At 42.2% G+C, this 23767-nt stretch overlaps 1 protein-coding gene across 9 annotated transcripts in view; it reads right to left on the reverse strand.

The window, feature by feature from the left end:
• SNX29 (sorting nexin 29) overlaps positions 1 to 23767 on the reverse strand; it is a 589016-nt gene that overhangs the window by 549482 nt on the left and 15767 nt on the right. For 7 of the 9 annotated variants that reach the window (XM_070230995.1, XM_070230994.1, XM_070231001.1 and 4 more), the window contains exons 2-3: positions 22309 to 22373; positions 19842 to 19894 (exon numbers count right to left, since the gene is read on the reverse strand). In XM_070230995.1, coding sequence (XP_070087096.1) covers positions 19842 to 19894; positions 22309 to 22373 — 118 coding nt within the window. Of the gene's footprint in view, positions 1 to 18590; positions 18687 to 19743; positions 19895 to 22308; positions 22374 to 23767 lie in introns of all 9 variants that reach the window. The other 2 variants (XM_070230998.1, XM_070230999.1) reach the window with 2 other exon arrangements.

The following is a 23767-nucleotide window of genomic DNA, read 5'->3' on the forward strand; positions in this document are numbered from 1 at the left end:
CCCGTGACAGACATCACTAACCCATCCCAGCATTCAGGGCTACCACTGCCAACAATCAAAGTTGGCCCTCCAAGGAAGGGAGCCTATTTGGCATCCCAAACCTAACGCCTGTCCTAAACTACATTATTTGGTTTCCAACTCCTACCTTGTCTTCCTGGCTCCCCTGCACCTAATCAGTGCCTGGTACATAATGTGTGCTCCATGAACATGAGTGAGTAATCTTCAACCATGGGTCCCAGAATAGTCCTCCGTTGAAACAACCCTCTTTGCTGGGCAGATGTCACTCCTAAATGTTACATGTGCATATGCTAGTCTCTCTACATATCCACGCAGGCGCATATCTGAGGGCTTCCTGAAAGCTGGGACACTCACCAAAACGATCTAAATTCCATAGGAACCGAAACAGAGGCATAGCGAAATGCAGCAAGACCAGGGCCCTATCTCAGGGGGAAAAAATGAAAACCCTGGGCTGTGTTTAGAGTTCTCCACAATAAACCACAGCCTGTCCCTTTAAATGAGCCATCTGCAAATACAAGTAACTGAACAATCCCTCTTAGTTTGCTTGGCTCTAATGCAGTCAGTGACTGCCCCGCCTACTCCGGATCACACCTGGCCCCTAAGGGGAATGGAATGCAGGTGAACAGCACAAAGCCAGTCCCCAAGGTTCGGGTTACATCAGCAGTATCACCATCCAGACGCAGACAGGTCACAATCAATCTAAGACAGCAGAAAACCCAGATGCCTGCTAGCCCTCTAGCTAATTCACTAGGACGCCTGCCTTTCTGAAGGCCGTTCTAATTAACACCCTCCAGGGGTCCCCTTTTCACCTCCCCATTCCACCTGACTTTACACCTGCTGGTCATTCTGACTTAGCTCAAGGGACTCCTCCTACAGGAAGCCTTCCTGAGTGCTTCCTCATTCCGAGCTTCTTCCTACTGCAGGACTTGGCCAGTCTCTCTGTGAATGATGCGCTCCGCACTGGTGTCTCCTCTTGCTCACGAGCTCCTTACAGCAAGGATCGCACCTCATTCATCTTAGTTGCCCCAGCACTTAGCACGATGCCCCGCTACTGTGGGAAATATGACCCAAATGGTCCCTCCCCTCAGAGAACTCAGAATACGGACTTGATGTACATTGAGGTGAGGGACGCATCTCAGGAGATCTTGTATAATTTTTAATCCAAATCCAGGTCAGCTAAGACTAGTGAATGAAGGAGAACACACTTGTCCAACCCCGTGAATCTATACCCCTTGGCTTGTGGCGGGCACTCTGGAGGCACTGACTTATAACCATGTCACCCTAAGGTTTTCCATTTCTTCCCATCTTTACTCAGTTCCATGATAATTCCTGCAAAATGAAAGCGGCTCCTGCTCTAGTGGAGTTCTTTATTTTCTCAGCTCAGTCTCTCCTATATCCCAGAATGCTCTCTGCTAAATGCTCTCTGGAATCACCGTGGTAGGTTGGCTGCCCCCCACTGCATTTTATCACAGCCAACTTCTATGACAAGTTAATGAGTTGAGCATGCTTTTAATTAACTGGGGCACTTAGTGAATGTTTTAACTTTTTTCAAAAACATCAGTCAAGAAAATCAACTTCTTATGCACACAGCTGCTTACCAGATAAATGGATAAATAAAATGTGGTGTATCGATACAACGGAATACTATTCAGCAATGAGGAAGGGAGTGGAATCAGGGACTAACTGTAAATGGGCACAAGGGAACATTTTGGGATAATGAAAATATTCTAAAACTGGATTATGGTGATGGTTGGACAACTCTATAAATTTACTAAAAAAAATCACTGCATTGTACAAGGGGTAGATTTTTGTGGTATATAAATTAGACTTAATAAAGCTCTTTAAAAAAAAAAAAAAAGCTGCCTTCAAGGTGCCCAGTAAAAGCTTGATGAAGGGGTGAAGGAGCTAATGAATGGAAAACGAAATAACTTCCTCCTGCTGAATTTCAAACTGTCTACCAACACCAGCACAGCTGGACGCCGCATGAGCTTAACTAGGTTACTGCTAAAATTCTGCAAGCAGAGGTTTTTCTGAGCTTTGTCCTATATTTCAAGACTGCTTAACCTGTCACATTCATCTATCATAAGATTCCTAAGAATCCTGTACTTTTTTATGGCAAATGTTAGAACAAAAGACAGGACCAGCAATAAAGGCTGCATTTTTACGACCTGCATCAAATTAACGTTGTGACTGAAGAGCGTATTTCAAATTGATCCTTTACTGTGTTACAGCTTTACTGCAACCTTCTGGGGAAAACCAAGTACAATCACGAACAAGGACTGGATGATCCTCGTGAGGACAGCCCCAGTGTCAGCTGGAGTCCATTGTATCCATAAAAATCAGCCAAGTAACAGCATTAGCCATAACATTTAAGACAGTGCAGTCATCAAGCAGCCTGCTAAAGCAAGGCCATTACCAGACAAGCATTTGAAATGGGCCATGCCCTATATTTACATTTTACAAATTAAGTTTTCAAAAAGGTTCACATCCTCTAACCCATGAATTTTACTGACAGAAACCAATCCTCAGCTGCAATCTACAAGTCAGATAAAGATTTAAGAATGAAAATATTCAAAATAACATGATTTACACCAGTGGAAAGTTAAAAAACACTTGAAGATTTAACACCTGAGCAACTGGTTAAACGAATGCTAACACAGCATATAACTGAATGCTATTCAGCCCTTAAAAATATTTACCCAGAGCTCATAATGATAAGCCAACAGGTTTACAATATAACATAAAATGAAAAAGCAGGGTACGAAAGTGTATATTAAGTATGCTCTCAAGTATGCTAAAAAAAAACCAAAATCATAAGGGAATTATGTGAAAAAATTAAGAACCACTTGGTGAAAGAATTACTAGTGATATCTTTCTCGCCCCTATGCTTGTCTGAACTTAGCTTTTTTCTAAAACAAGCGTTAAAGAAGTATTCATGTCTCAAGAACCAGAAATATTGCTACCCTGAGCTACAAAGAATGAAAAAATACGGCTTCAAAGGTATGGTGAGGAAAAATCACACAACTATATAAAATGCCTACAAAAAACTTTAAATAGTATTTTTTAAAAGCTTAGATTATAATGTTAGTGAAAAAAAGCAGATCTACAAAAAGATCTAAAAATGTTCCTAACCCACAAAAATAAAAAATATTACAATAAAAGAAACTATAACATTAAAAGTTTGGGGGTTTTTTCCTCCCCAAAGCCCCAGTACATAGTCGTACATTCTAGTTGTAAGTCCTTCCAGTTGTTCTGTGTGAGCCACCACCACAGCATGGCTACCGACAGATGATGGATGGTGTGGTTCCACATCCAGGAACCAAACCCAGCCTGCTGAAGCGGAACGTGCCAAACTTTAACCACTAGGCCATCAGGCCTGCCTCAAAAGTTTATTTTTTTTTTTTTAAGCAGACAAAATGGGGAGGGGAGTTCCATTCACAATAGTAACAAAATTAAAATAAATCATATTTTTTACAAGTAAGATATAAGGCCTATATGAAGAAAACCATAATATTTTCTTAAAAGATATACAGATTAGCACTTTCCTGGGTGGGAAGATTTGTCAAAATAAAAATGTCAATTTTTCCCAAATTAATTTTTGTATAAATTTAATAAATTCCAATAATCATCACAGGAAGGACTTGGCACAGTGTGGTTTGGGGTACAGGGATAAACAAATTGATGGAGCAGTATAGAGAACCCCCCAGAAAATCCAAACAAATATGTAACCATTTTATACATAATAATGTTAGCACTTCAATTCAGACAGGCAGGAGTGGGCTGTTTAACCAGTGGCACTGACACAAGAAGCTACAGGGCTGAAATAGGAATAAACTTCTATCTCAAACCACAGAACTAAATTCCAGATGGATCAAGATCAAAGAAAAATATATGTGTAAAAAAAAATAAAACTGTAAAAATAATAGAGAAAAATACAGAAGAACCTCAGGATAAGATACTCTATCACTAACATTTTAAATAAATGAATACAGTCAAGTTGCAGGATACAAAATCAACATAGAAAAATCAGTTGCATTTCTATACCCTAACAACAAAGTAGCAGAAAAAGAAATTAAGAACACAATCCCATTTACAATTGCAACAAAAAGAATAAAATACCTAGGAATAAACTTAACCAAAGAGGTGAAAGACCTGTACACTGAAAACTATAAAACATTGTTGAAAGAAAGTGAAGAAGACACAAAGAAATGGAAGGATATTCTGTGCTCTTGGATTGAAAGAATTAACACAGTTAAAATGTCCATACTACCTAAAGCAATCTATAGATTCAATGCTATCCCTATCAAAGTTCCAACGACATTTTTCACAGAAATAGAACAAAGAATCCTAAAATTTATATGGAACAACAAAAGACCTCAAATAGCCAAAGGAATCCTAAGAAAAAAGAACCAAAGCTGGAGGTATCACACTCCCTGATTTCAAAATATACTACAAAGCTACAGTAACCAAAACAGCATGGTACTGGCACAAAAACAGAACACAGATACATGGAACAGAATCGAGAGCCCTGAAATAAACCCACACATCGATGGACAGCTAATTTTTGACCAGGGAGCCAAGAACACACGATGGAGAAAGGAAAGTCTCTTCAATAAATGGTGCTGGGAAAACTGGACAGCCATAGGCAAAAGAACGAAAATAGACCATTATCTTACACCACACACAAAAATTAACTCAAAATGGGTTAAAGACTTGAATGTAAGAACCTAAAACCATGAAACTTCTAGAAGAAAACATAGGCAGTAGGTGCTTTGACATCGGTCTTAGCAGCATATTTTCAAGTACCGTCTCTGACCAGGCAAGGGAAACAAAAGACAAAATAAACAAATAGGACTACCTCAAACTAAAAAGCTTCTGCACAGCAAAGGAAACCATAAACAAAATGAAAATACAACCTAACAACTGGGAAAAGATATTTGCAAGCCATATATCTGATAAGGGGTTAATATGCTAAATATATAAAGAACTCATAGACCTCAGCAATAAATAAACTAGCAAACCAATTTAAAAATGGGCAAAAGATCTGAGCAGACATTTCTCCAAAGAAAATATATGGATGGCCAACAGGCACATGAAAGGATGCTCAAGATCATTAGCTTTCAGGGAAATGCAAATCAAAACTACAAGGAGGGGCCGGCCTGGTGGCACAGTGGTTAAGTGCGCACGTTCTGCTTTGGCAGCCCAGGGTCCACCAGTTCGGATCCCAGGTATGGACATGGCACCGCTTGGCAAGCCATGCTCTGTAGGTGTCCCACATACAAAGCAGACGAAGATGAGCATGGATGTGAGCTCAGGGCCCGTCTTCCTCAGCAAAAAGAGGAGGATTGGCAGCAGATGTTAGCTCAGGGCTAATCCTCCTCCAAAAAAAAAAATTACGATAAGATATCACCTCACTCCGGTCAGAATGGCTATAATTAACAAGACAGGAAACAACAGTATTGGAGAGGATGTGGGGAGAAGGGGACCCTCATACACTGCTGGTGGGAGTGTAAACTGGTGCAGCCACTATGGAAAACAGTATGGTGATTCCTCAAAAAATTAAGACTAGATCTACCATATGATCCAGCCTTTCCCCTGCTGGGTATCTATCCAAAGAACATGAGAAGACGAATGCGTAAAGATACACGCACCCCTATGTTCACTGCAGCATTACTGACAGTAGCCAAGACTTGGAAGCAACCTAGGTGCCCATCAAAGGATGAATGGATAAAGAGGATGTGGTGTATATACACAATGGAGTACTACTCAGCCATAAGGAATTATGAAATCCAGCCATTTGTGACAATATGGATGGACCTTGAGGGTATTATGCTAAGTGAAATAAATCAGAGGGAGAAGAAAGTCAAATACTGTATGATCTCACTCATAAATAGAAGATAAAAACAACAACAAACAAACAAACATAGAGACTGAGATTGGGTTGGTGGTTACCAGAGGGGAAGCAGGGAGGGAGGAGGGCAAAAGGGATGACTGGGCACACGTGTGTGGTGATGGATGGTAATTAGTCTTTGGGTGGTGAACACGATGCAGTCTACACACAAATCAAAGTACAATGATGTATACCTGAAATTTATATAATGTTATAAACCAATGTTACAACTAAAAAAAATAAATAAAACAAATTTTAAAGGTTCACAGAATTAACCACATAAAATTTTTAAATTTCTACATGGCAAAAGATATCATAGATATAGTAAAACAATAAATGATAGACTGGAGAAAATATTTACAGCACATATAACTGAAAAATGATTAATAGTCATAGGACATGAAGAGCTTCTACAAATGGGTAAGAAAAAGAAAAGCAACTCAAAAAATTTTTTAAAATTATTAAAGAAGGTGAACAAAAGAAAACCATGAAAGGAGGAAATATAGTTAGCCAATAAACATATGAAAAGATATTCAATGTCACTAGGGGCAAGGTAAATGTTGCAATACTAAGATACCAATTTAGGACTATCAAGTTTAAAGCAATCACAGATCTAGCAAGAATACATGTAAATGGGTACTGTTGATATGAATATGATTGCTTCATCTTTCTGCAAAGAGATAAGGCAGTACAATTTTTTTTAAATGCCTATACCCTTTGAGCAAGTAATCCTGCTTCTAGAAATTTATCGTGTAAAAACAAAAGCACTACTAATTAGAAAATGAACAAAAACCACGAACAGACATTTCACCAAAGGGAACATAAACATACAAGCACATGGAAATACGTTCAACATCATTTGCCATCAGGGAAATGCAAACTAAAACTACAAAGAGATATGCCCACATGCCTATAAGAATGGCTAAAATAGAAAGTCGTGACAATACCAAATGCTGACAAGAATGCAGACAAACTATCACTCACACACTGCTGGTGGGACCATAAATGGTACAGCCAGTCTGGAAAACAGTTTGGCAGTTTCTTATAAAACTAAATACACAAATATCATACAATCTAGCAATGGCACTCTTGGGAACTTATCTCAGAAAAATGAAAACTTATGTTCACCAAAAAATCTGTACATGAATGTTTATAGCAACATTATTTGCAATAGCCAAAAATTGAAGACAACCCAGATGTCCTTCAATGAGTTATGAATAAACAGGCTGTGGTATATCCATATCATGGAATACCACTCAGCAATAAAAAGGAACATTATTGATATAAGCAACAACCCAGATGAATCTCATGGGAATTATGCTGAGTGAAAAAATGCCAATCCCAAAAGATTACACATTGCATAATTCCATTTATATAACACTCTTGGAATGACAAAATTGCAGATACAGAGAACAGACTGGTGGTTGCCAGGAGTCAGGGATGGGGAGGGAGGGAACAGGAGGGAGATGGGCATGGCTATAAAAGGACAACAGGAGGGATCCCTTGGTGATAAAACTACTCTTGGTGATAAAGATACTCTGTCTCTTGACTGTGGTGGTGGACACATGAACCTACATAGTGATAAGACTGCACAGAATACACATATACATACACACACACACACACACACACACACACACACACACACACACCCCCTAAGTAAAACTACAGAAATTTGAAATACCCGTCCTAGAGTTTTGCAAGATATTACCATTGGAGGAAACTGGGTGAAGGGTAAATGGGATCTTTCTAAATTATTTCTTACAACTGTATGTGAATCTACAATTATCTCAAAATTAAAAGTTTAAATAAACAACATAAAAGCACTAGTAGGCAAAGATACACAAAACTATAAGCAACCTGAACTTCCATTAACAGGAGAGCAGTAAAATACATTATAACACCTCCATACTACAAAATATTAGAGAAGTTTAAAAAGAACGAGATGCCATATCTAATCAATCCTAAGAAGCACCTTTGTCCACATTTTCACATCTCTGAAATCCAGGTGTGCCGCGTAATTGATGAAATTATATAACTGAAATTAGCAACAGTTTTTCTTTCTTAATTACACATAAAGATGCCATTGATGGTAAGCTGCATCACTATGTTACCTATTGACCTGGAACAATGTCCATAATATATGGCCAGGTTTATGGGGGAAAAAAAAAGGAAACTATAGAGTAATATAAATGGTATGATGCCCATTTGAGGGAGGAGGAGGAGGAAGAGGAAGAGGAGTGGACTTCGATAAGAATGTCTTCTCCTCGATCTCTATATGACTCCACTCATAGGTGGAAATTAGTATATTGAGAAGGAGATCTGATCAGTGGTTACCAGGGAAAAGGGGGGGTGGGGGGAGGGTACGAAGGGGGAAGTGGTGTACCCACAACATGACTAACAAAAATGTACAACTGAAATCTCACAAGCTTGTAATCTATCATAACATTAATAAAAAATATATATAAATAAAAAAAAAAAAAAAGAATGTCTTCTCCTATTTGCACCACCTACCGTCATTTCGGTGGACTTAAGCATCCTTGAAAAATCGGGCAAACTTGTCTAGAGCAAGGATAATGACAGCTGAGGGCTGAAGCTGGACACCTCATCATCAGCATGACAGCACCAGTGTGCAAGGGCCTCCCACACTCCTTGCTCTGCCAGGGGTCCCAGCCCCAGAAAATCAAATCAGCACACTCTTCTCAATTACTCCTACGTGCTTTGGCCCACAGCATCCTCTCTGTCTGCTAAGTAAATGGAACGACAGGAAATTGCAGCCCAGGCACAAAGAGCAAAAAAGATCTGTGAGAAAGCTGGCAACCATCTAGAAGAAACTAAAATTGGTTTTAGCTTTATCCCATAGACCATATAAAAATAAATTCCAGATAAATTAAAGGCTTAACTGTAAACAATAAAAATCTTACAAGAAAATTAAAAAGAACACATGCACGCTCTTATGTTAGGGAAGATCTTAAAACACCAAAAAACCAGAAACTGGTAGATAGGTATATGGATCAGTAAAAAGACATTTAACCATCTAAAAATTTTTTAATGTGGTATTATAATTAATTACTACAATATACAAAGAACTCTCACAAATTGACAAGGGGACAAATAATCCCATTAAAAAATGGACAAATAAAAGGAATAAGCTTTGCACAAAAGAGTAAAGCTATAAGCCAACAAAGATAAAGACAAAAAAGATACTGAAATTCACTAGCAATCAAGGAAATGCAAATAAAACTGACAGTAAGCCACCACTTTTCACCCATCAGACTGACGAAACTTCACAAAACACTCAAAACTATTGTTAGCAAAAAGGAAAAGGGCAGTCACACGCATCGCTTGTAGAAACTTTTAGAAAGATACCGGACCACAACTATTAAAAATAAACACATATTCTCTTTGACTTGGCCACCCAACTCCTGAAAATCTATGCAAAAGAAACAAAATCCTCAGGATATAAGAAAAGATGCTCAAGGATGTCTTTTGTTTCATTGTCCATAATAGTAAAAACTAGACACAAAGTATTACTTCATAGGCAATTGTTTGCACGTCTGCATCATGCAAGATAATGCAGCCTTTTAAAAAAGCATTATTAGAACTATAACTTGGAAAGGTTTTGACAGGGTAGTGCCAAGAGGGAAAATACAGATGCAGAACATTACATATAATTCAATTTTTATAAAACAGTGTCAATAAAACGTGTGTGTGGGTATATACATGGATATTTTATTTGCAAAAGACTATATAAATGTGGAGAAAAACACAGAATAAATAATTCTTGATCATTAACATAAGTTACCCAGATGGAGGAAGAAAAGGATATGGTAGAGAAAAAAGAGGCCAAAAAAAAAAAAAAAAGTAGTTGACAACCAGAAAAAAATGCAAGCTTGGAAACAGTGAGAACTCACAACGCAGTAGTTTTTCAAGATACTGTAAGTGTGAGGGTTTGAGGATGGCAGACAGACATGTAAAAAGAAATCAAACGAATGTTCTACCAGAGGAAGAAGAAATTTAAATAACCAATTTTTAAATGGGTTAAATCATAATTTCTGGCCATTTTCAAAATTCTCTGGGATACACAGAACTCCAGCTCTTGGTCTAGACACAAATACTGCTCGGGATGCTCTTGGCAGATGAGACGCTTCAAAATCAAGAACAGGAGATGCCAGCTGACAAGGAATTGGCTGAAGAAGCTGGTAACTCAAAGGGAAAAAGAGAACGGAGAAAAACAAGAGCCCCCAGATGCAGAAGGAATGAATGAATGTGAAAGGAGGAAACAGAAGTGACGTTAAGTCAGTGGCCAGTGGGATCTCCAAGTCTGGTTGGAGCCCACAGCCTGGGAGAAAGAAATCTTCACACCAAAACTTTGCTTTAAAAAAAAGAAATTAAAAACAACACACATTTGTTCTGATTTCTGGTCACACCTCAGAGCCAGAATATGCATGTCTCATGCCCCACATCCAGTCAGTGACTCAATCTTATCAAGCTCAGCCCTAAAGCTTCTCAATCCGTCCTTCTCTTCTCCCAACACCACCACCTCCACTCAGCCCTCTTGTCCACCGCACAGAGCCACCTCACTGCTCTCTCAGCCCCCATCTCACCCTGTCCATCCTCCTGGCATCCTGAACAGAAGCTACCCTCCTGAAACACAAATCTATGTCACTATCTTTCTTTCCTTCTTTCTTATTATCCATACCACAGTTTGCTATGGCTATACGGTACATGAGATGATTTTAAGGGGAAGGCAGATGAACATTTCTATGTTAATCATTTTAATGTGTCAAGAAAAAAACAGAACCAGCCATCAATCTTTGATTTCACTGATGGTATTACTTACAAGAGCAGAGCAGACAGGTCCTTGAAATTCCACCTAAAGTCAATCTCTGGCTCAGATAGTATACAGAAATGGCAAAAATTGTGAAAATGGTATACAAATAGTTCATAGTTTAAGAAATAATACCCTAATGGATAAAGTTCAAGCACTTCCCCATGACAGCAAGAGAAGAAATCTAGGACTTTCCAGCCCATCTTCCAACACATCATCCATGATCCGACCATTTTCTTGCACATCCCTGCACCATCGCATTTGCTATCTCCCCTGCCTGGAAGTCCCCTCCTGCCCATTTGACTACTAAAGACCCTGCACTCACGTCTCACGTCTGCATCATGTAATTATTACTACAGGCCAACATGACTGCTCACAATTTACATCTCCATCTCCCCGACTCAGTTTTGAGTTCCTTGAGGACAGCAACCATCTCATCTAGCTTGCATCTCCAATGCCAACATAGGGATCTATAAATAAATACCTGTTAAACGGAGGAATTAATCATTCTAGCCTTTAGTTTCCAAAGTAGCCAAAACACTGGTATGTCTAGTCATAGAAAGAAAAAATAGTGAGTTTATTCAGTTCTTACTGAGTATGCCAAGCAACCATTATTACATCTAATCCTCACTACAACCCTGCGAAGTGGATACCATGATCATCATCTGATTTTCCAGATGGTGCAACAGAGGCCTAGAGAAGCTAAGTCCAAAATTACACAACCGGCAGTTGGTGATTTGTGGCCAAGGTGAACAGAAAGATAAGTACGTCTGACCCCAAAGCTCATACTTCATGCTCACGGCCTCTCTCCACCACCAGGATGGAGAGGAGGAGGAAGTGGATGATAGGGCTCACACAGAGTTTCCTATGGGCCACGCACTGCTCTCAACAACTATCGATACAAACAATATAAATATTTGTTAAAATTCAGACATGGAAATGTGCTCAGATTTGCTAAATGCCCTAGAGCTCCCCAGTTGCTAAAAATAATCTTTTTCCAAAAAAAAAATCAATGCTTTTGATCAATATAGTAAAATAAAAGAATATGCAATGTGGAACTATCTACTACAGATCCACAAAGTGGAAATAAAGTGCTTAGGGTAGGGGGATAAGGAATCCAATTAATGGACCCCAGGATTTTTTGCCAGGATGACGAGAATTAGAACATCCCGTCAAAACCTCAAACTAATAAGAGGTTGGTCAAACACCTGTGACAAACTGGAGATTAAAAACCACATGATGAACATCGAGAGACACGTAAAAGAGGAAAAGGATGCCTGAAAAGGCCATTTGGTTTCATACGTGTCCAAAGGAATTCATATGGCAGTCTTCATCTACACTAAGAATAACATTAGGGAACAGGAAAGGGCGGCTGGTTTGTTTTCAGCTTCCTTTCTAATTCCTCAACAGGTAAAGAAAAATCACCAAAACAAACCCCTCTTCCCTGGTGTGCTCTGGAAGGAGAAGAAATGCTCCCTTCTGATTTCTTCTGCCATAGTCACCTGGAAGGGTCACAAAAATTTACGATTTCCAAATGTTCTTGGATGAACACCTTACCCAAAGCCAACTCACTGCCACGCCCAATGGCAAAGAGACCCAGTGCACAGAGAATATTTACCAAGCGTCCAGACACTTCACCTAAAATCATGGCAGTAACAATAGCCAACAATTACTGGACACTTACCAGCGCCAGGCTCTGTTCTAAGGGCTGCACGTGGACTAACTCGCAACAACTCTGTGAAGTGAATATTATTACTACTACCCCTATTTTACAGATGAGGACACTGAGGCACAAGAAAGTCAGAGACTTGCCTACAGTCACAACATGACCTGGAACTGGCAAAGCCGCGATTCAAACTCCAGGCTCAAATCCCACACTCATTTTCCTGCCCCTCAGTTTGGGCTGCTATTTAAAATTCCGCAGGAAAACTTCCAGATTACGTTCTGTAATTCCACAGGGGGAGGAAGATGCTTCTGTGAAACAGTAACGTATCTAGTCTTTGAGGTAACTTGCAGTGTCTGCTGAGTTCTTGGGCCATTATTTCCAGAAGGCAAAACATTCAAAAGCTATGATACGGCCTCTTCGCAGGCCAGTGTGATTGACAGAAAGTGGAATAGTTTTAACGAAGCACAAGAATGGGTCTTTGTTCTTAGGGGAAAACGGGAGAACAACCAACAAAAAGGGACGAGGAGAAACACAAATGTTACGGAGCCTGGTGACTGCCGCCACTTCCTCCTGGGGAGGACTCTAAGGACAAAAAGGGAAAAGACATGTCCTGCCTGTAACTTCCTTTCATGTACACGTTGTTTTACGCTTCACATGAGGACTGCGGCATCTGTGTCAATCTCACAAAATCAGACTAATCTCTCTCCCACACACTCATACACACGCGTGCACGCACTCTTTGCACACACACACTTTGCGTCTTTGGTTTCAGGAGAACAATGCTGTGGCTCATGCGGGCCCCTAAAGCCCACAGCTTCAGTCCTAGCCGCGTTCTCTTTCCCACACTTCAGTCCTTCACAAACACCTCGGCAACTTTCGTCACGTCTGAGGATACGTACTATTACTTATTTGTCTTGAGTTTCACTCACTTTTTCATTTAAATATGCCCATTTTAAAAGGAAAAACTCTACTGCTATTGCAAATGGAGAGCCAGCATCACGGGCACTAAACAGAGCAGCCCTAAAAGTTAAGGCAATTAAAATAAAGTACTAAATTCTCCCTGTCACCACCAGAGGAAGACAGCCTGAAACTGGCACATTCTGGCTAACAAGGAGGGGGAGCAGTGCAAGACATGTTATTTTGAGCTATATGATACTGTCATTTTTCTAGGTCAAAAATGATCAAATATTGGCAATTTCATTTAATTCAACTTAATATTAATACCAAACCAAGTGTTTCCCTGTGATACTTAAAAAGAATTGAAAGGAGGGGCTGGCCCCGTGGCCGAGTGGTTAAGTTCGTGCACTCCGCTGCAGGTGGCCCAGTGTTTCGTTGGTTCGAATCCTGGGCACGGACATGGCACTGCTCATCAGACCACGCTGAGGCAGCGTCCCACATGCCACAACTAGAAGGACCCACAACGAAGAATATACAACTATGTACCGGGGAGCTTTGGGGAGAAAAAGGAAAAAAATAAAATCTTTAAAAAATAAATAAATAAAAAGAATTGAAAGGAGAAGAACTGAGCCGTTAGGCAATTGAAAGGAATTTAATGCCATGACATTTAACACTTAAAACAATGTTAAGTACTTGCAGTGAGACAGATCTCTCACTCTGGGAAACTGCTAGAAAAACAAGAAGGGATGTGGTGTTAGAGAATGAGGACCATGCTGGGAATTGGAAGTCTGTGCTCCAGTGCCGTTCCACTACCTACAAACCACGCGACCCACCCAATGGAAGCCCCCGCCCCAGCGCCGACACCCAGGGGATGATGATAGATCAACGCTGCATGGATGACTAGCTCCAAGCTTCCACTCCTGTAAAAGGAGGGAAGTTATCCCCCTCTTGCTCGCCCACACTCCAGGGTCACTGCAAGGATCAAATGAGACTGATGACATAGAGGTAAACATTTTCAAACCTCACAGTGCTGTCACAAGAAAGATCATCATTACAATGTGGCAACGACAGGGGATCACTGATGGGCATTCTGGCCACCCTGTCTTCACTCCACCTTCCTAACAGCACCCAGGTTTCATTCTGATGCTCTATTTCTTCCTCCCTGGATACTGTCTTGGTGGGATGGTGAACCCAAGTAGCCATCTTTGCACTCCACAGGCAGTGGGGTCCCAGGAAGATCCCTCAGCCAAATCCTTCTGCTGGTGGCCAGGAGGCGGCCATGTGACCTGAGACTGACCGATGAGGTGCTCCCTCGCTGGAACGTCAATCTTGAGCAGAATGAGAATCAGAAAACAGCCGGTGTTCACTCCAGCAGCAGAGCCTTACCGGGACCACCATTCCTGCTGGGAGAGTATTTCTGGGCCTGTTTCCAGCTTAGGAACCTTCCAAAGCTGCCTCAACTCCTTCCTGTTTCCAAACCCGGGCTGCCATTGACTCTGTGGGCTCCCAATGTCCTCAGCTGGAGTAAATTTCTGCTGCTTGTTACCAGAGAGCCTTGGCAGATACACCGGTGCATCATCCTCTCTAAGTTCCTCCTGATGTTTGTCCAACCAGCTGGACTCTCTAGCTGCCACCACAAGCCGACAGCTCACAGTCCTGCCTAGAATTTTTCCTAAGAGAGTAAACTAAAAATGGCATCCAAAGAGAACACTTGGCCTTTTAAGAAAAATTTCTTCCAATTATCCGTTATTTCTTAAGAGACACTGGTTCTTAGATTCCTGGAGGAGACTGATGTGGGAAGAGACACACATAAGAAGCTCCATGTTCCAAATGGGACTGAGAACCATGCCTAGAGTTACAGGGAAAGAAATCCTCCACCTTCAATTGTTGCTCTGAGAGCAAGAGAACATCGACAAGGCTCACTAATTCACATCTACCCCTTCATTCTGTTTACAGTCGACCACCTGCCCCAATAGGCAGCACGGATAGGTGCCACAAGCGGAGTATGAGTGTCCCAGCCAGACTTCTTCACTCCCTGAGGGTATGGTATGGAATGTGCGGAATGAAACTAACACCCCTACATGTGTGGCACTTTTGCACATAGTATCGGACTTAATCCTCACAACTGGTTAGGTAGGTACGATTCTCGTCACCTTTTCTGATGGATGGGTTTCCCCACACCACCAAGCAATTCTCTGACTCCAGCTGGGTGTCCTACAATTCAACTCAATTCTGACACTATCCACCCGGAGACAGCATCAGGTTAAGCATCAGACTAAGGTCTCAGTCCTACAGGACAGCACTCCCCTACCCTTCAAATACTAGTCACAAGCCCAGGTTGCCACTTGTGTTTCTGACTGACCAGCTATATATCTCGGAGGTTCCCATGACCTCCTCCTCAGGTTCAATTAATTTGTCAGAGTGGCTCACAGAACTCGGTGAAACATTTTACTTACTAGATCACTAGTTTATTATAGTAAATATAATATGGTTTATTATAAGATGACATAAGTCAGGAACAGCCAAATGGAAGAGGTGCTTAGGGCAAGGGATAAGAGCACGGAGCTTCCATTCTCTCTCCAAGTGGGCCACTCTCCCCAAACCTCAAGTGTTCACCAACCCGGAAGCTCTCCAAACCTTGTCCTTTTGGGTTTTATTGAGGCTACGTTACACAGGCATGACTGATTAAAACATTGGCCACTAGCAACTTAATCTTGAGCCCCTCGTCCCTCCTGCGTGGTACAGGGAGGGACTGAAAGTTCCAACCCTCTAATCACATGGTTGGTTCTCCTGGCAACCAGCCCCTACTCTTTGGTACTTTCCAAAAGTCACTATATTAACGTAACAAGACACCTTTCCGGCTATCAGCACTTTGGAAATTCTAGGAGTTCTGAAGCTCTGTGCTGGTGCCAGGAATGTGGCGAAGAACACACACATATATTTCTTATAAGTCACAATAACACAGCGGACCTAATTCTAGGGCTCAGAGAAGTCAGGCAGGTGACACAGCTGGAAAGGGGAAGAGCCAGATTCCAAGCCAGGCCTTGCGAGCCTAGCACTCCCACTCCAGCCTGCCCAGCCCCCTGGACCAGCCCTCAGCGTCGCATTCTGCAATCACTGCTCCCCTGGACTATCTTCCCCAGTGCACACAAAGCCACCTGAGGGGTAGAAACCTGTCTGAAATATCTGGGAAGCCCCAGTGTCCAGCACGGAACCCGACACCAAGTAGGCATTCGGTAACTAACTGCTGGACGAATGAGGCTCCAATAAACATGTATGGGCACTTGCCATGGGTCAGCGCTGTGGACACGGTGGGCAAAACAGGCTCATTTCCAGCTTGCTAGCTAGTTGAGGGACAGGTGTAATCAATTCTTCATACGAACGTTTAGTTTGTGGAAGAAACATATAGACTATAACGGTATAGAGCAGGAAGCAGCAGAGTATAGCCCACAGGCCAAACCCGGCCCTTTACAGTTTGCCAATCCATGGTATAGAGCAAGGAAAACAGGTCCAGATGACCAGGCCGGGGGAGGGGGCAGGATTGGATCGGGGGTCTGGAAGATTTCCCCGAAAAATTACTGAAAGGCTTTAGAATTAAAAATAAAAAAACAGAAAAGGCCAGGCCAGGGTGTTTGGAGCAAAGAGCCGGAGGAAAAGTGTGAGGCCTCCAGGCTGTGTTAAGGATGTGGGTCTTTTTCCCCAGAGCAAAGAGAAGCCAGTGGAGGGCTTCCACGGGGCAGTGATGTGAGGGAATCTGCATTCTGCAGAACTCTCAACACAGAGGAGGCAGGATAAGAGGAAGATGGGGAGCTGGCCTACGGCAGCCGTCCTGTGAGAGACGTGACTGGGCCAGGGTGACGGCAGGGGTGCTGGAGAAAGGAAATGCATTTGAGATCAATTCCGGGGCTGGGCCATTTGTCAGGGGTGAGGAGGAGAGGTGACATCTATTTTTTCAGACCTCACAACAGTTATTTTTAAAAGTTCACTGACTTTCCCTCTTGAGGTTACACTTTTTCACAGACTAAGGACACTGACGTGGCCTTTCCCATATGAAGGTGGTGCCACCTTCAGCCAAACACATTTCAAAGACAAGACCATGACTCTGATATTGAGAAGGACCCCTCTAGGGGGGGAAAAACAAATTTTTTTTTTAAACCCAGCTTCAAAACCAATGTAATCACTAAATGTCATATGACAGAGAAAGAATAGACTTGAGAGCCCAAGAAACCAGGGTCCAACTTCCAACTCTAACATTTCCCAGATGCCTAACCTGGGCTGGATTATGTCAGCTCTCTTTGTCTCTGTCTTCTCATCCATAAAGAAAGAACAACACGCCACTCCTCCTGAGATTGGCCTGAAGATCAAGAGTCGACAGGAACAAAGAGTGGCACGAACAGTAAGAAGCAGTAACTATTATTACTAATATGGAGCAGGATACTCCTTTGAGCCATAAACCACAGTTACTATGGAAGGAATTAACTTTTTTAATTCTACTATGAAACATAATATTTTACAGAATAAAAGTTACAGTCATAAATTACTGTGTAAGAACATGGTATTTTTGTTTTTCTGTTTTTTTAATTGTCTTTTTTTTTTTCTACTCTTTCTCCCCAAATCTCCCCAGTACATAGTTGTATATTTTACTTGTGGCGCCTTCTAGTTGTGGCATGTGGGAGGCCGCCTCAACGTGGCCTGATGAGCCGTGCCATGTCCCGTACCCAGGCTCTGAACCAGCGAAACCCTTGGCTGCCGAAGCGGAGCGTGCCAACTTAACCACTCGGCCACGGGGCTGGCCTCATAAGAACATGTTAACCTAACATTTAGAAACGCTTTTTCTCTCTCAGGAAATCAACAGCACAATCATAAAAAAAAGTGATAAAGTAAAGCAGTCCTGAATACATACACACACACGCATGCACGCATGCCTGTACACACAGCTGGAGTCAGTAAATCTAGGATGGGATGCAGAATTGCATTATTAATTAATAAGCCTCCCAGGTGATTCTGGTGCGGGTGGACCTTGGGTCCCAAAGTGAGGGACCCTGTGCTGACCGAGGCCAGGCCCCATAGGAGGCCCTCCGGCAGAACTGAAACGATAAATCAGTCTGACAATCTAATGCTGCAGACATCTACTGAGAACCTAACGTGTGACAGGCACAATATGTTTGTGCAAAACACCGAGAAGTGAAAAAACAGAGAAGTTGCCCCCTCTGCCTTAAAGCTCACAAGCCTTGTGGTGGCACAGATATTCAAACACTCGACTACGGGACAACGCAGTGCGCACTTACCCAGACAATGAATCTTTGCTGAGCACCTTCTACATGCTTCTAGGCACTGGGGATCCCCAGTGAAAAAGACAGCAAGACATCCCTGCCCACACAGCGCTGACGTTATGGGATGAGAGACAGAAATAAACAAAACAAAAAAGCATAATGTACAGTCTGCTCGTTGGAGGTGTTATGGAGAAACTAAGCAAAGAGGACAGAGTGTAAGGGAGGCGTACGATTTTAACTCTGCACCAGTTTTGAATAGTCCCTAGGCTCTATTAAAACGTAGCACCACAGGCTTTGTTCGTGGCTGATAAAGTGTCACCAAAGATCAAGGGTCTGAAAGGCCAGAGAAGGGAACTGGCTCTGCTGGGCGGGTTAGGTTAAGAGGGTGGGGACGTGGACAGTCTCCAGGATGAGATAAATGCTGAGCAAGTGGTTCCCTCCCCTTCTTTGCAGGAATGGTCCTCCTGCCCCTCCAAGGCTGCAGCGCATGAATCAGCTCCGAATGACTTCACAAAGTATTTCCAGCAAATGCTACTGTGCCTCTTACCTCTGCCAAAACATTTGCGTCTCCTCCTCGTCAACGTTATAAGCTTATGCAATTATGTCAGCCTTTCCTGGGTCATGAAGGTGAGTGGCAATTTTTAAGACTTTTTTTAAACTATAAAAGGACCACATGATCACCGTATAAAATACGAAAAAGATCAGAAGGTATAAATATTCCCAATATTCTTGACCCCAATATTACGTCTGTTCACATTTTGGTAGAGCACATTTTTCACAATTGTTATGTACCATAGCTAGGATCACTCCACAGCCATACCGTTTTGTATCCTGCTCTTTTTATTTTTACTGAATATATAATTTGTAAATTACCATATATGCATCTTTCTGCTTAAAACAAATTCTGTATGGACATTAATTTAATGGCTATGTAATATTGTTAAATATACTGATGCACTACACTTTATTAACCATTTCCCAATTGTTGAGCGTTAAGGTTTCTGAGTTTTCATCACTATAAGTTACCCTGAAAATAACTTTATAGAGAAAGGTATTTCAAGTGATTCCCTCAGAACAGACGACTAGAAGGAGAATTAGGGGAAGCTGGAAAGGCTTTAGACAAGCAGTCACTGCCTTGATGGTCTACAGATCGCCCACATTTACTCACTGGACCGCTTGGCTGCAGAGGCAGAAGACAGAAGCTGCTCATCTCTGGCCACTTTTGAGATCTTGATGGCAAATGGTTTGTAGAAGTGACATATTTACCTGCTGTCAGAATCCGAGGCGATCTCTTTTCTCCCTCCAAAGCGGATCTGGCACTGCACGGAAAAAGAAGCCGCTGAGACAAACTGTTGGGATGGGACACTTAAACATCACGAAACAGCCCAAACAGGTCTTCTGGGTCACAGGGGACACGGGGCCAGAAACTCCGGGCGCCGAGTCAGAGCATTCCCATGCCCTGGGTGTCAGCCCAAGATGTAAGATGGTGGACACCCCAGCCTTCCGGTCGCCACTTAAAGGAAGCCCTTATCTCACACTTGTACACAAGTGAGCCTTGTGGGAAAACAATACGAAGAAGACAAGTAAAGCACACGGCAGGTTATCTAGGAAGCATCTTCCATCTGTCAGCAGCTGACTGTCTACAACACAGAGCTCTTCACAGGCAATAATTAAAACTGCCAGCCCCAAAGTTGTTATGACTGGCCATAAAATTATGGCAGCATAAATCAAGCTTCAAACAAGTCATTCAGTTGTACTGAATGACCATTTACCCAGGTTGGGTACAAATGGAAGCAAACTAGTCTCTTATTTATTTATTTATTTATTTATTTATTGCCAAGTTTTTAAATATCTTTTAAAGATTGGCACCTACACTAACATCTGTTGCCAATCTTCTTTTTTTTTTTTTCCTTCTCCCCAAAGCCCCCCAGTACATAGTTGTATATTCTAGTTGTAGGTCCCTCTGGCTGTGCTACATGGGATGCCACCTCAGCATGGCTTGATGAGCGGTGCCATATCTGCACCCAGGATCCAAACCGGCAAAACCCTGGGCCACCAAAGCGGAGCGCGTGAACTTAACCACTCGGCCACGGGGCCGGCCCCTTTATTTATTTATTTATTTTTAATTGTGGTAAACTATAGATGACATAGAATTTACCATTTTAACCATTTTTAGTTACACAAATCAATTTCCATGTTATGCAGCCATCACCACTATCCACTAATCTCTTTTAAAGGCATAGAACCTATGCTGTGGGTATCAGGCTTGCAAGACTCCTGAACTTATTATCCAAAAAAAAAAAAATTACATATATATGTGTATATGTGTGTGTGTGTGTGTGTATATTATATATATAATATATATATTATGTACATATATTACATATATAATATACACAATTTGCATACAATGAAATACACCGGTTTTAAGTGTGCAGTTCCATGAGTTTTGACAAATTTATCATTTAAAGTTATATATGTGTATATGCATAAATAAAGTTGATATTTTAAAAGACATATAGATATATCTATAACACTTTCATCCCCCAAAATAGTAACAACAATAGCAGCACTAGGCATAAGCTCCAATTTATTTGTTTAACTGCTACATTTAAAGCGGCTCAACTTGCCTCCTCACCTTCTTGTTATATTTTCCATTTCTGGTGCAAAGAAAGAAGAAAGTAATAACGTGGGCTCTGTATTTCCCGTGGACCAGTCAGGCCCTTTACCTGCTTTAACAAACACAGTTCCCTCAGCGAGCCCATAACAGAGAAGAGGGATGCTCAGAGAGGCTAGATGAGTTGCCCCAGCACACACAGCCATGAAGACATGAAGCTGGCATCCGACCCCAGCTACACCCAGGCCAAAAGCCTGTGTCCTTTCCACCACAGCAGGATGCCTTAAGGCCTGGGCAGATACCAAATTCTCTGGGCTCACTCAACACTCACCACACACCTTTATTAAACTATTTATCTCCCCATATTGTGATTACATGCATATAACTGTCAGTTGCTTCTTCCAAAATGTGGGCTACCTAGAATTCCAAGGGCTGGATTCTGGCTCTGCTACATATTTACTATGACACCTTAAGCAAGTTATTGACCTTCCCAAGCTTCAGTGTCTTCATCTATCTCACGGGGTGGCTGGAAAAATTAAATGTAAAGCACTTAGCAGAGGGCCTGGCACACAGAGAACGTGCAGTAAACCATGCAAGTCTGGTACATGCAGGGAAGCAAACCGATGCCAGCCTCCTGTCCAAGCTCGCTTCCATACCCAGCCAAAAGCCAGGCATCAAAAATAGCATCAACCAATCAGAACAGAGCCCACCTGGGGGATCCACAGATCCTGGGCATGGCCTCATGCCACCTGGCCTCTGTTCTTGTGCTCCTGGGGTCCTAACTCCAACCACCACCTCGGCCCCCGCAAGAGCCGCCCTAAAATGAAACTGCTTGGAAATGAGACTTTGAAACCCACAGCAATGCCCTTTTCAAAGGGACATCACTGAAGGATGGGGTCCTCCAGAGGACTTTAGGAAGTCAGGACACAGGAGGTCCTCTGTCCCTACCTCTGATGGCCTTCATCGCTCTATCATTTCCTGGGGAAACTACTAGCCTCACTGTTCCCAGACACCAAATGGGAGTAAGTCTGTGTATGCAGAAGGGCAGAGATGACTTCTATTAATTCTCTGACATTATTACTTAACCTCAGAGTCAAAGGTGAGCTTTCTTCTTACCTGTTTCACTGCGTCCAGCAGTCGCTCCAGCAGAAATTGTCTTTTCGTGTCATTGTTCTGTGATCCTAAAATGCAACGAGGCTTAATTAGTTCTGTTTGACATTAGCCTTCTACTAAGACTTTCTGACATACAGTATATGGCTGTCCCCACCTACCTTCAGCTTTCTCTTTAGTAAAGTCAATAACAAGACCGGGTACCAATAATCTACATTACAATGAAGTTTGACCATTGGCCTGTTACTGCATCACAGGAAAGCAGCTAAACTAATGTTTCCCAAATTTGAAGAATGTGTCTGAATGGTCTAACTTAGGGTTTCTCAACTTTGGCGCTATTAATATTTGGGCCAGATAATTCTCTGTGTGTGTGTGGGGGGGGGGGGGGGGGGCTGCCCTGTGAATTGTAGCATGTCTAGCAGCATCTCTGGCCTTTACCCACTAGGTACCATTAGGGCACACACACATACACACACCCTAGTTGTGGCAACAAAAATGTCTCCAGAAGCTGCCAAATGTCCTCCAGGGGAAAAATTTCCCCCAGTTGAGAACCAATAGTCTAACTTAAAATACAGGTTTCCTAGTATGGCAGGCAATGCTCATGGGCTGACCTCACAATCATCTCCAACATCCTTTTCCCATGCCACCTTCTGCAATACAAGCTGAAAAACCTAATTACTCCTTTTCTCCACCTCTCTTGTAAGGCTGACATTAAGAAGTGCTAGCTAATGAGATACAAGCAGAAGCGCACTGGGAGGACTCTGGGAAAATCATGCCATCCTAATAAAAGAACAGATGTTAATGGCTTCATTCCTTCTTCCATCCTTCACGCCTTAATCATAAACACATTGAGTGAAACCAGAGCAGCATCTTGCTACCATGAAGCAACAAACCTGGAGCGAAGGCCAAGAGAACCCCAAAGACAACAGCCCTGATGTCATTTTGCTGCTGAACCAATATTAGAAATCTCCTACTTCTCACACAACAAACAACCCCATTTTTTCAGACCACTGTATGTTGGGCTGTTACTTGCAGCCGAAAGCATTCCCAACTGATACACATGACACATGACATACAACAAACTTCCACTTAAAGAGGGTCTGAGGCAAGGACACTTCAAAGCACCAGGGAGATCATTGTCAGAGCTATATCCAATGCTCCACAAGAGACCCAGTGCACCAATCAAGAGAGACACAGCTACATATTATGATGCACCCGACCCAGAACACAGTTGTTTCAAAGGAGACTCAAATTCAGTTATAAGAGCAGATGCTCCCACTGCAGGCCTTGAATTACCACCAACCTGCTTCTCTTGAACAGCTCAACATGGGCTTCACAGGGGGCATCGCCTCAGAGATGGCCAGTGATTCACCCAAGTCATGCCAGGGCCACTCGATTGATAACATCTGTGACCGTGTGTTGAGCACTGCTCGCATGCCAGGCACTAAACTGAGTACTCCACGTA

This window comes from Equus caballus, chromosome 13 (genome assembly GCF_041296265.1).
Source record: "Equus caballus isolate H_3958 breed thoroughbred chromosome 13, TB-T2T, whole genome shotgun sequence".
Classification (NCBI taxonomy): Eukaryota; Metazoa; Chordata; class Mammalia; order Perissodactyla; family Equidae; genus Equus; species Equus caballus.